Genomic DNA, 11,989 nt, shown 5'->3' on the forward strand with positions numbered 1-11,989 from the left:
CAGACATGTTTTCATGGATTCTAGTTTGGCCTTCAGATAAACTGCTACTTCTAGTGGTTCACATACTTTTATCTGTGATCTTTGACCATTTTCTCTTAATAAATAAATGACAGAGTGAAATATTTCTGTGGCATTTGTTACAAGGAGGTTGAAGGAGGTGAAGGCTGATCACTCTCACAGTTACAGCAGCTCGTAAAATGTGGAGTAGCTGTTGATTCCTGGCTCCGGCTCCTCGCCGCTCCCTCGGCTCAGCCTCAGCACATCTGAAACTTATTTTGCAGAGGGGACGGGGACTGGCTGAGGTGTATTGTTTGTGTTGTTTAGCTTCCAGTATGCAACACTGCAAGCAGCGTCATGAGGTTTTTAAGACTTTTCTGGAATGTGAAGGTTTGAGTGTCGACATATCTGCCTGATCCATTCTGCAGAGGGTGAAGCACAAGTGTTGACGCTTGTTTTCCTTCAGCAGCGTTTAAACAACAAGTTTAGTGTCAACTTCAGTAAACAGTGAAGCTGCACATTAAATTAAACAAGCTAATCACAGTCTTAAAGCTACACTGAGGAACGTTTGTCTCCCCCTTCAGGCAGCGAGAGTTATTATAATGCTAATATAAAAACAGATTTATTTATCAAACAAGAAAAAGCACCACAGTCTGTCTGCAAAACAGTTTAACAGAGGTTTTACAGCTTCTTTCTGTGATAAACGGTCTGTTTTTGGCAGCATTTACAAAAATACATGTTTGTTTTCTGCACGTGTTTTACTCGAGGAGCCACAAGCTGCCTCAAACACATCAGAGGTCGCAGAGGAGGCTCCTGCAGCAGCAGAGGAGGCTCCTGCAGCAGAGGAGGCTCCTGCAGCAGAGGAGGCTCCTGCAGCAGAGGAGGCTCCTGCAGCAGAGGAGGCTCCTGCAGCAGAGGAGGCTCCTGCAGCAGAGGAGGCTTCTGCAGCACAGACGGACGTCGATCAGACTGAGGCTTCAGGCAGTCTGCAGGCTGAAGAAGATTCTTCACATCCTGAGGAAGGCACGGCTGCACAGGTACAGTGTGAGCGTCATGAGACATGAGAGGAGGCTTCAGAGCCGAGAAACCCTTCATGTCTGCTCTCCGAGGCCGCTGTTGACCTGTTGCTTCTTCCTGCAGACGTCCGCCTCAGACCTGACAGCCGAGGAGACCAACGAGCAGCCGGCAGAGAGCGAGGCCCCGCCCCCTGCAGGTATCAACGACCAATAGAGGCTCTAATAACCAGGTTGTTCTTTACCTGTTATGTCTGGCATCTTCCCCGTCTGTTTCTCACCGCATTGACAAGAATCACAAAGTGTTGTGAAGAAACTTGTGAGAGAGTGGGAGGGGGTGAGGGAGGCGGCGGCGGCCGGCTAGGCAAATGAATGAGCCGTCAGTTCCACCGAGCATGTAAGTGCTGTGACCGCACCACGCCACCCACTGTTGAGCTCCAAGTGAGCTCAATTTAGGCTTCATAGAAGAGACCCTCTGCTTTGCTCCGCTCTGAAGAAGTTAGGGACCCACCGTGCTAATTATAATCCAGAAGTTTCACTTTGTTCTCTAAAATGTGATGACTTCATCACTGTAAAACATTTAGTCACGTACAGCCTGTATGTTTTATTAATGGTCTGTATTTTGGATGAAGCATGTCCTTTCTTTCCTGCCAGCCCTTTGTCTCCAGCTGTTTAAAGCACATAGTTTTGATCATTTCGTTTTATTTGAAGAAAACAGTCAGACATAAAGATTTTTTATTTTTATGTTTTTTTTTTTACTTCAGGCCAGAACTTGTAAATCGTTTGAAGGATTGTTGCCCAGAGACACGGCTCTGGCAGCTCCTTTCAGACGAGTTTTCCACAACGACATTCACTTGTGTTTTCTCCTCAGAGGGGTTCGTCGAGCTTGTCAGAGCTTGACAAGGAAACTGGAGAGATGACTACTCAGAGAATCCCAACCACAGTCACCTCATTTAGGAATTCCATATTTGACTTTGGGCCAGAAACGTCAGGCATTTTAGTAAAATATCTTAACAATAATGAAGGATCAACTTCCTGTTTTTGTTATGGTATTAGATTATTGAAACACTGAAAGACTAAAGATAATGTCTGTCATTTCTGTTACTATATTTTATTTATCTCTTTCTTTTCAACTTTAAGATGCTGACAAAACGTCTGAAAATCCAGAGCAGGACGACGACTCTAAGGTACATTCGTTTCTTTTCTTTGGAAAAAAAACCCTCACACACACACACACCCACACACACACACACACACACACTGCTGTTGGGTCTGTAAATAAATTGTTTGTCGTCACACAGGTCACAGATGGCGCTGACGTCACACTGGAGCTGACGTTTGAGATTGAAGTGATGCCGGAGGTCCAAAGTGGCACTGCTGAGCCCCCCTCTGCTCACACAGGTAAGACCTATTTTCTAAAGTTAAATGATGATGCAGGTTTACATAAAACATAATCAACTCTAACCCTAACCCTAATGCAGAGCTAGGGTTAGGTTCTCGGCCGGTCTCAGTGAGCCGAAAACATCGAACATTGAACCACAACTCGACCTCCCTAACTCTAACTCTAACCCTAACCCTAGTTTTGACCCTATGGGATTTTAGTGGAAATTTAACTTCACATTTCTCTCTATATATATCTGCTGCAGCTTTTGTGGATTATTTATTGTGATTTTTTTAAAAATTTAAAAATTCGGATTTTAGTGCCACTTTAACCTTGCACTTCTCCATAATTCTACAGTATTTTTTCATGAAACTCACTGTAGTGATAGAGTAGACCTTCTTTAACAATAATCCAGTGAAATATCTGCTGCAACATTTATGGATTATTTATTGTGAATTTTTAAAAATGCAAAATTCTTTGAAAATTCGGATTTTAGTGCCACTTTAACCTTGCACTTCTCCATAATTCTACAGTATTTTTTCCTGAAACTCACTGTGGTGATAGGGGAGACCTTTAACAATAATCCAGTGAATTATCTGCTGCAACGTTTATGAATTATTTATTGTGAATTTTTAAAAATGCGAAATTCTTCGAAAATTCGGATTTTAGTGCCACTTTAACCTTGCACTTCTCCATAATTCTGTAGTATTTTTTCATGAAACTCACTGTGGTGATATAGGAGACCTTCTTTAACAATAATCAAGTGAAATGTCTGCTGCAACATTTATGGATTATTTATTGTGAATTTTTAAAAATGCAAAATTCTTTGAAAATTCGGATTTTAGTGCCACTTTAACCTTGCACTTCTCCATAATTCTACAGTATTTTTTCATGAAACTCACTGTAGTGATATAGGAGACCTTCTTTAAAAATAATCCAGTGAAATATCTGCTGCTGCATTTATGGATTATTTATTGTGATTTTTTAAAAATGCAAAATTCTTTGAAAATTCGGATTTTAGTGCCACTTTAACCTTGCACTTCTCCATAATTCTACAGTATTTTTTCATGAAACTCACTGTGGTGATAGGGGAGACCTTCTTTAACAATAATCCAGTGAAATATCTGCTGCAACATGTATGGATTATTTATTGTGATTTTTTAAAAATGCAAAATTCTTTGAAAATTCGGATTTTAGTGCCACTTTAACCTTGCACTTCTCCATAATTCTACAGTATTTTTTCATGAAACTCACTGTGGTGATAGAGGAGACCTTCTTTGAAAATAATCCAGTGAATTATCTGCTGCAACATTTATGAATTATTTATTGTGAATTTTTAAAAATGCGACATTTTTCGAAAATTCGGATTTTAGTGCCACTTTAACCTTACACTTCTCCATAATTCTACAGTATTTTTTCATGAAACTCATTGTAATGATAGAGTAGACCTTCTTTATTTATTGTGATTTTTTAAAAATGCAAAATTCTTTGAAAATTCGGATTTTAGTGCCACTTTAACCTTGCACTTCTCCATAATTCTACAGTATTTTTTCATGAAACTCACTGTGGTGATAGGGGAGACCTTCTTTAACAATAATCCAGTGAAATATCTGCTGCAACATGTATGGATTATTTATTGTGATTTTTTAAAAATGCAAAATTCTTTGAAAATTCGGATTTTAGTGCCACTTTAACCTTGCACTTCTCCATAATTCTACAGTATTTTTTCATGAAACTCACTGTGGTGATAGGGGAGACCTTTAAAAATAATCCAGTGAAATATCTGCTGCAGCATTTATGGATTATTTATTGTGAATTTTTAAAAATGCAAAATTCTTTGAAAATTCGGATTTTAGTGCCACTTTAACCTTGCACTTCTCCATAATTCTACAGTATTTATTCATGAAACTCACTGTGGTGATAGGGGAGACCTTCTTTGAAAATAATCCAGTGAAATATCTGCTGCAACATGTATGGATTATTTATTGTGATTTTTTAAAAATGCAAAATTCTTTGAAAATTCGGATTTTAGTGCCACTTTAACCTTTCATTTCTTTAATGAATTTTTAGAAATATTCTGAATCCGTGTATTATCCAGGCCAGCAGTCATTCTCCTTTTAGCTGATGTCTGACACACTGCTCTGAAGGTGAACTGATAATTATCTGTATCTTGTTGTAGAAGAGCGAGCAGACGTTTCCATCATCCTCAATGTCGAGACAGACAGCGAGGAGCAGGAAGCCAGCCAGCAGCTCAGTGAGGAGGCTGCTGAGACCTGCACAGACTCACAGACTCCAAGGAGGAAGAAGAAGAAGAGCAAAAAGGACGAAGACACATCGACGACAGAGACACCCAGCACTGATGCATCCCTCACAGACACCCCACCTGCCAAGTCTGCCAAAAAGAAAAAGAGGAACAAAAAGGGAGGTGAGGAAGAGGAGGAACAAAAGAAAGAGGAGGAAGAGCAGGAAGTGTCTCAAGTAGCTCCCCCAGAGAAGAAGAAGAAGGCTAAGAAGAGGAAAAGGGAGAGAGATGAAGTGGAGGAGAAGGAAGATCAAACTCCTGTCGCTCCTTCTGAGAGCAAAATTAAGAAGAAAAAGAAGAAGCTGGCAGAGGAGGAGAGCGAGGCAGCAGGAGAGGTGGAGGAGGTGGAGGAGCCTGTGACTCCTTCAGCAGAAACAACAGAGAAGAAGAAGAAAAAAAACAGGAAAAAGGTCAGTCAGGAGAAAGAGGAGGTGCAGCCTGATAAAGAACCAGCAGAGGGCGACAAACACACAGAAGAGAATACGGAGGAGACGGGTACAAGATCACTTCACACTGCAATGATTGATTATTAATCATCAGCAGATGATTTGAACATTTTGTCCATCTTTGCTTTTTGTAGCTTTGCTCTCCTCAGCCAAAAAGAAACGTCGTCTGAAGAAGAAGCTCAGCCGGAAAAAGAGACTGAGGCTGAAGAAAGAGGGGCTGATGATGACGATGAGGAAGAACAACCTCCCAGCTGCACAGAACATCTCAGGAAAAAAGAAGTCAGTCATTAATTATTTTCTTTACAGCATTCCCCCTGAAACTGCTCAGTGGTTTTTTTACCCCCTTAAACGATTTGATGTCAACAGAAATGTAATTTTTTCCAGACAAAAAAACATCATCGAGGAAACGGAGACGCCTCAACCAACGGCAACCAAGAGAGCCCGAACTGACCAGGAAGAAGAAGAAACACCAAAGAGGAAGAAGAAGATTAAATCAAACACAGACATGAGGCATGAAGAGAACTCATCAAAGGAGAACCAACCTCCCAGGACGAAGAAAGAGAAGAAGAGATCGATGAAGGCTGAGGATCAGAGCGGCGTGGGGAGCGCTGAGCCGCCTGAGGAGATGAAGCTTTCAGAGGAAGGGAAGAAGAAGAAGAAAAAGAAGAAGAAGAAGGTTAAAGACGAGAAGACGATGGAAACTCCTACTCCAATCATCACAAGCCAAGACGTGCCTGCTAAGAAAACAAGTAAGAACTGAGTTTAGTGATGTGACGGGAAACATCATGGAAGCCAAACAATCACTGATCAATAATGCTTAAAGTCTATATCTTTGTAGAAATAAGGTGCAGAACGTCAGTATGAACTTGTGATGTGCTGTGTTTCCTCAGAGAAAATCCGACTGAAGGACACAGTGGAGGAAGCTGCTGAGCCTCCAGCTGTTTGTGTGGTAGGAAAACAAGCTGCTCCTATTGATCGACGTTCTTTCCTATAAATCACCAGCCTGTTCTGTGGATGTTCCAATGTTCACAAACACACTTTTTTTCTTTTTTTGCAGACAAAGAAAAAACCCAAAAAGAAGAAAGTGATGACGTCTGAGTGATTCGACTGGTTTCTACACACTCATGGCTTCCATGGTTTTCCACTTTGTTATAGCTACAACCAAAGAAAAAAAAACGTTTTACCTGATCTGTGCTCGTTCTTCAGTCCCTCTGCTGCGTGTCTGTAAAACAAATACACAGTTATCAATACATCAGTCACCCTCTGCTATTAGAAACAATACTGTTACACTAATAACAGCAGCATTCAGTGGAGATTAATCTGGATGATTTAAGTGTCCACAAATCCACTTCTGACGAGAGAACGATCCATGATTTCATGTTGACGCTGTGAGAACGTCTGCAGGTTGTTACTGATTGAAGGCTTTGTTAGAGGCAGAGCAGCTCTGGTAGAGGGACAGTCAGGAGGTAACTGATGTATCAAACAGAACATTAAAGTTTCATCAAACGGGTTTAGAGGCTGTGAGACGACTCATGACGTCAGAGCAGCTCTGTCTTTAACAAGCGTTCATCAGTCATCAGCAGTTTAAGCTGAACCTCTGCCGGGAGCCGCAGCTGAACTCTGTTAGAAATCCGCTTTAAGGGAACAAACGTGTGAAGCGTTCGGGTCGATGTGTTAGACGTGTTTTTGTTTTGAGGAAGAACTTCCTGTGATGCATGTGAACTTTTCCTGTTATGAAGCTGTGAACTATGAACTATGCACCTGTTGAATCCTGAGCTCAACTTCAAGTTTCTGTCTGTCTGCAGTGTTTAGAGTTTGTGACACTAAGCTGAAAAATAACACTACGGTCTGGTGTTAAAGTCAAAGCACGGTACTTTTTATAAATGTGATCCTCTTCTATCAGTGCAGGTTTAATTTAGACACAGTTCCTTTTTTTGTCTGCTCTTGAGCTTAATCTGACTTAAACACTCCACAAATAACTTCTGAGGCTCAGGGATTCAAATGTTACATCGTTTTGACCCCAAATGTTCTTATGTTCCATTTGAACTGATTCATTTCATTTCCTCTGAACACTGCTGAAGCAGAGATGGTTTGTTTTTGGCTCGGAGAGAAAAGTCAGTGAGGAGGAAACTCGGTTTACTCACCGGAGAGATCATCGGCCGGCCGTCTCACAGCTGTCCTCCTGAAACACAAAGCGTGAGCCGTCACTGAAACGTCTTAACTCACACTAACACACACTCCTCAGCCTCTAACACACACTACACAGAGTTTAAGTTTCTCAACTACAACAGAGCATTTTTGTCTCTATTTTTTACTCACCTAACATAAAGAGCTTCATATAATTTCTCCTTAAATTAGCACCGGATTAAGTTTGGAATGATTTTTCTTCCTAATTTACAGCCGAGTCCTGGGAAAGGAGCCATGAGAAGCCTTACCTAACATTTATACGACGGCTGAATACAGAGGATCAATTTGTCATGCTGTTACCATGGTAACTGTTACATGGATTATAAAACCGGTTTACAGATGTGAGTTGTTCTGAGTCTACCTGTTATTCTTTTTCTTGTATTAAAACGTTTTCTCTTCGTGTCGACTCTCGGTGTCAGTCTTTCATTCTCCTGCAGATTTTAACCTCAAACTGAAAACATGATGTCATGACGGAGCGATGATGCTGTCAAACCGATTTAAATAAGACTTTGAAGCTTTTTTGTACTTTAATTGAATCATTAAAGTTTACACTAAGAAAAAAAATCACCAATTTAATGTGATTATTTTTTATCTTATTATATAAGTAATATTTATTTAATCCAGACTTTAAGAAGCTGCGGATTCAGCTACTTAAAAGCACCTAATAAGGCATGAATATTGTCTGCTTTATGAAAATCTATTTAAAGATGTTTAGGAAAATTAGCATTCAGTCCTCTCAATTGATTATGGCTACCACTTTAAATTAGAATCTCAGTCCAGGTCATTTTTACAGAAATGATTGTTTGTGTTTCACCTGAGTCCTCTGACGGTTTGGACTCTGACATAATGACTTGTTTGAAGATCTAAACACTGAGCAGAGTAAACATGGCTTGGGCCCTCTGTTCAGCTCAATCCAGCAGACTGGACTGTGATGAGGACACTTTAATTCCTGCCGTTTCATTTTGATTGACAGCTGTGATTTGGACGTACCTTCGTTGGAGTCCTGTGTGGATTTCCTGCACATCTGCAGCCATTTCCCTGCTGCGTGCAGCTCCTGGGAACACACAAGATATCAATCAATCAATCAATCAATCAATCAATCAATCATTAAACAGAAAATAATCAAAAACATTTCCAAGGAGGAACCGAGGAGAAGTTTCATTGAAACCTGAGAAACTTTAGTTAGAATGATTTTCTGTCATGTGATAAAACACCCACACAGACACAAAGTGCGACACAATTACACAGCGACGCTCGTCCTGACAGGTAACAGCAGACAGGATGTTCCTCTGTGATTACACATAATTATGGAGCTGATGCAGCAGCTGCATATAGCCGGCGGCGTTAACATGGTGCATTTATATTTATTTCACACGGCCGTGTGTGCTGCCTGCAGGGGGACCGCTCTGCAGGCGGTTTGCAGCTCCCTGCAGTGTTGTTTGGATTTTATAACTTTACAATGTGTGTGTAATTTGACAGTAAACTCAGATCTTTGACATTTATAAAACAAAAAAAAGTTTCTGTCTGAACATGTGACTGTTTTTAAACATCTCACAGGCCTGCACAGCCTCCATTAAAGTGTAATCTGCTGTAATCTGACACTCACTTTCCCCTCACTGACACAAATGAGAGATTATCTGCATGAATTCTTTTTGGTGCGGAACGAGCAATTATGTGTAATTAAAGGAAAAACCTGTGATGCGATGGGGAGGTGGTGTCAGAGGCAGGCGAGCGCTCGCCGTGCGGCACGTTCAGCTCGACTCAGCACTGAAGGACGAACGCATTAGCAGAGTTATTTTTTCATTTGTGAAAGTGCAGCCTGAGGTGGAGTCAGAGACTCACACTGTAAACGTCCAGGTAATGAAAACCTGAGCTCCTAATGAACCTTTTTACCCGAAGCAGCACAATGAGGGTATAAATATTCAGCATGGCTTGTTTTTGTGCAAATTAAAATGCTTCTGCAGGTATTATGTGATTCATAATGAACCACTTTGCTGAAGGCTGTGTTCACTGCAAAAAACACATTATGTGACTGTGAGCGGGCCGAATGGAGCGTTTTACGTCTGGTAAAGCTGCTCCGGGCTGTGCAGGCAGCGGGCCGATGTGAGCGCCAACTCTGGAGGCTGAGCTAATCTGAACGAAACAGGAATTAGGATTTAATTGGAGAAAAAATCAATCTGGCACGGAGTCAAGTCTAAATCTGTGTGCAGGTAGTGAGAAACATCTGTGCTAAAATCTGGATGTTTACTGAAGCTACTTCCTGCATTTGTGTCTGTGCATTCTTCTTACATTTTTAGTCACTGTGAGCACAGGTTAACCCACAATATAAAGTCCTGCATCTCCATGGAAACAGCATCATCATAGCTACAAGCAGAGAGAACTCAAACATCTTCTCGTCAATCATAAATTACAGTATCAGTGTCAGAACGTGTCTGAATATCTGCACACAGTCTCGGTATGTTTGGTCCTGATAAAGTTATTGATCACACTCTGCCCTCCGATACCAGCTGTGATCTGTCTGATAAAACCTGATCATTGAACAGTAATGACTGTTTCAGCAGAGCGACAGAGACGCTCACAGAGCACCTGTGAGTTTAAAGCTCACACTTTTGTCTCGTAAAGTTTTAACAGTCATCTCGGTGCATGTGAAGCTGATGATTACTGTTAAGTCTGAAGACAAATGATGTCTTGTTTCCACTCAGGGAAGGTCAAAGGTCTCCGTTACCCCCACACCACCGAGGATGATGTTCACCTTCAGCAACAACAACACATTCTGCTCATCGACAAACAGACAATCTGTGTGTGTGCCGGAGCGAAACAACATCAGAGCTGCAATAACTGCCAGTAATTAAATCTCATTTCACGCTGCTGCAGTTTGTGACGCTGAGCTGTTTGTCAAAATTAGCTGTTTTCTGCTCAGAGGCGCATTAAACCTGCCAGTCAACACATCTTCACAGCCACTGGTTTCAGGAAATAATCATAAAAATATCAAATCATTTAAAAACCCTCAGTTTTACATGTGTGTGAAATAAATAGACTGAATTAAAAAAAAACACCACAGGAAAGATGAGACTTTAATTTCTCACCTCATTTAAAGGAAGCGTCCTGCACCTCGACAGCTGAATGTGTTGTTGTCATCTCTGCTTCTTTTACCTGCAAAAAACAGTTTTATTAAAACAATCACTGAATTTACTCAAAGCAGGAAACACAGTGTTATTGCTAAGAGGCCACTCATGCTAACAACAATTAGCAGCTGAGGTGACTCACCTGATAATAATCTACCTAACGTGAGGACTAACAGCACCAGCAGTAACTCTTATATCCACAGAGGTCCAGTGGATCCAGTCCGGTACAAATATCGAGTCCAAAAGACTTTTAATTTTTAAATTAGCCGCCTTTCAAGCCACGCGTTTTCCGTCATAACCTGCATGTCAACAATCTAAATTTCAAAATGGCGGTTGCACTCTGACCTTTTGATTGACGCCTCCCTCCACCCAATAGGAGTTCCGCTTTGAGCAACAATGCCTGCCCTTCTTCTGGTAAGCCAATCACAACCCACTCTGCGGCTGACTGACATCTAATTCAGCCAATGAAAGACTACAAAGGCAGGAAGCGCTTCTTCAGCGGGAAGCTTAAACGCTGAAAGTCCGCGCCTGCGCATAAACAGCCGCCTTTAGCCAGATGTGAGTGATAATAATGTTTATTTAGACTTTATGAAGCTAAATGATGGTGAAACAGACAAAGAACCTAAAAACTACGGCCCGAAAACCGGAAGTAAAACATTTGACGCTTTGTTTTCATACTTTTGTATATTTGTTTTGAAAACTGTATTTATACTGTATATATAAGTGTATAAAAACGTTTTCTGAAATTATATAATTGTTGAACTTTTTTTTTTTTTACATCTGTTTATATATTTATTAAGTTAGTCAGTAGACTTACATTTATGGGACAAAAACTAAATTACATTTCCAAAAACATGATAATAAAGTCATAGATGAGACAAAACATGCAGACAAAATGAAAACAAACGGACAGGAGCCGTCAGATGTTTTGAAGCTTCGTCATTTAACGATCCATAAAAGCAGAACTTCATCCCTGAGGGAGTCACATTCTAAAGTCCATTGACTGGTCGGACATTAGAAGAAGCGGCGTGGATGATCTGCATTAGTTTTTCTCTGTTTTCCTCCGTTATGACCTGCTGACCTCGCAGCAGAAGGACTGAATCTTCCCCCCGGATTCTCGGTGAGCTCAGACCCCAGCAGAGCTGCGGCTCTTCCAGCAGGGAGCAGTGTTAGTGTGTGTGTTTGTCCTGCTGAACGGCAGCATTAAAGCAGCCCGGCTGTCTGTCACCAGCCCCTCTGAGGCTGCGCTCAGCTCAGCAGTGTTCGTCTCTGCAGACGGACGACGCCTCTCCATCTACACTTCAGGCTTTCAGCTGACCCTGTATACACATCAGTACAGTGTATGTTTGGTGGAGTAGAAGTGATGGCAGGAAGCTTGCGTCTGATTATACACACAGGTGTTTCTGTAAAGTGCTCAGAGAGTGCAGTCGTATCCTGAAGGTCTGAAGTTAGAAGAAAACAGCTCAAACAATGCTGCCATGCTGGATCAATAGGATCTTCTTCAGGCACTGTTTTGTGCAGGGGGAACTCTTTGGCTT

General features: G+C 41.3%; 1 protein-coding gene and 1 long non-coding RNA gene across 3 annotated transcripts in view; one reads left to right on the top strand and one right to left on the bottom strand.

Annotated features, from left to right (window-relative positions):
• Nucleotides 1-6,307, top strand: part of LOC114450198 (uncharacterized protein DDB_G0286299-like) — a 12,601-nt gene extending 6,294 nt beyond the window's left edge. For both annotated transcript variants that reach the window (XM_028428192.1, XM_028428193.1), the window contains 9 exons: nucleotides 765-1,034; nucleotides 1,138-1,210; nucleotides 2,151-2,197; nucleotides 2,312-2,411; nucleotides 4,571-5,188; nucleotides 5,274-5,418; nucleotides 5,524-5,888; nucleotides 6,030-6,088; nucleotides 6,197-6,307. In XM_028428192.1, the coding sequence (XP_028283993.1) occupies nucleotides 765-1,034; nucleotides 1,138-1,210; nucleotides 2,151-2,197; nucleotides 2,312-2,411; nucleotides 4,571-5,188; nucleotides 5,274-5,418; nucleotides 5,524-5,888; nucleotides 6,030-6,088; nucleotides 6,197-6,241 (1,722 nt within the window). In that variant the 3' untranslated portion in view covers nucleotides 6,242-6,307. The remainder of the gene's footprint in view (nucleotides 1-764; nucleotides 1,035-1,137; nucleotides 1,211-2,150; nucleotides 2,198-2,311; nucleotides 2,412-4,570; nucleotides 5,189-5,273; nucleotides 5,419-5,523; nucleotides 5,889-6,029; nucleotides 6,089-6,196) is intronic.
• A 21-nt stretch (nucleotides 6,308-6,328) lies between these two features.
• Nucleotides 6,329-10,756, bottom strand: LOC114450200 (uncharacterized). Its single transcript, XR_003672048.1, has 5 exons — nucleotides 10,594-10,756; nucleotides 10,413-10,479; nucleotides 8,317-8,380; nucleotides 7,284-7,321; nucleotides 6,329-6,361 (listed from the first exon to the last, which is right to left on the bottom strand). It is a non-coding gene; the product is annotated as an uncharacterized LOC114450200 (long non-coding RNA).
• Nucleotides 10,757-11,989: the final 1,233 nt, after the last annotated feature.

The sequence above is a fragment of the Parambassis ranga genome, chromosome 17, assembly GCF_900634625.1.
Source record: "Parambassis ranga chromosome 17, fParRan2.1, whole genome shotgun sequence".
Classification (NCBI taxonomy): Eukaryota; Metazoa; Chordata; class Actinopteri; family Ambassidae; genus Parambassis; species Parambassis ranga.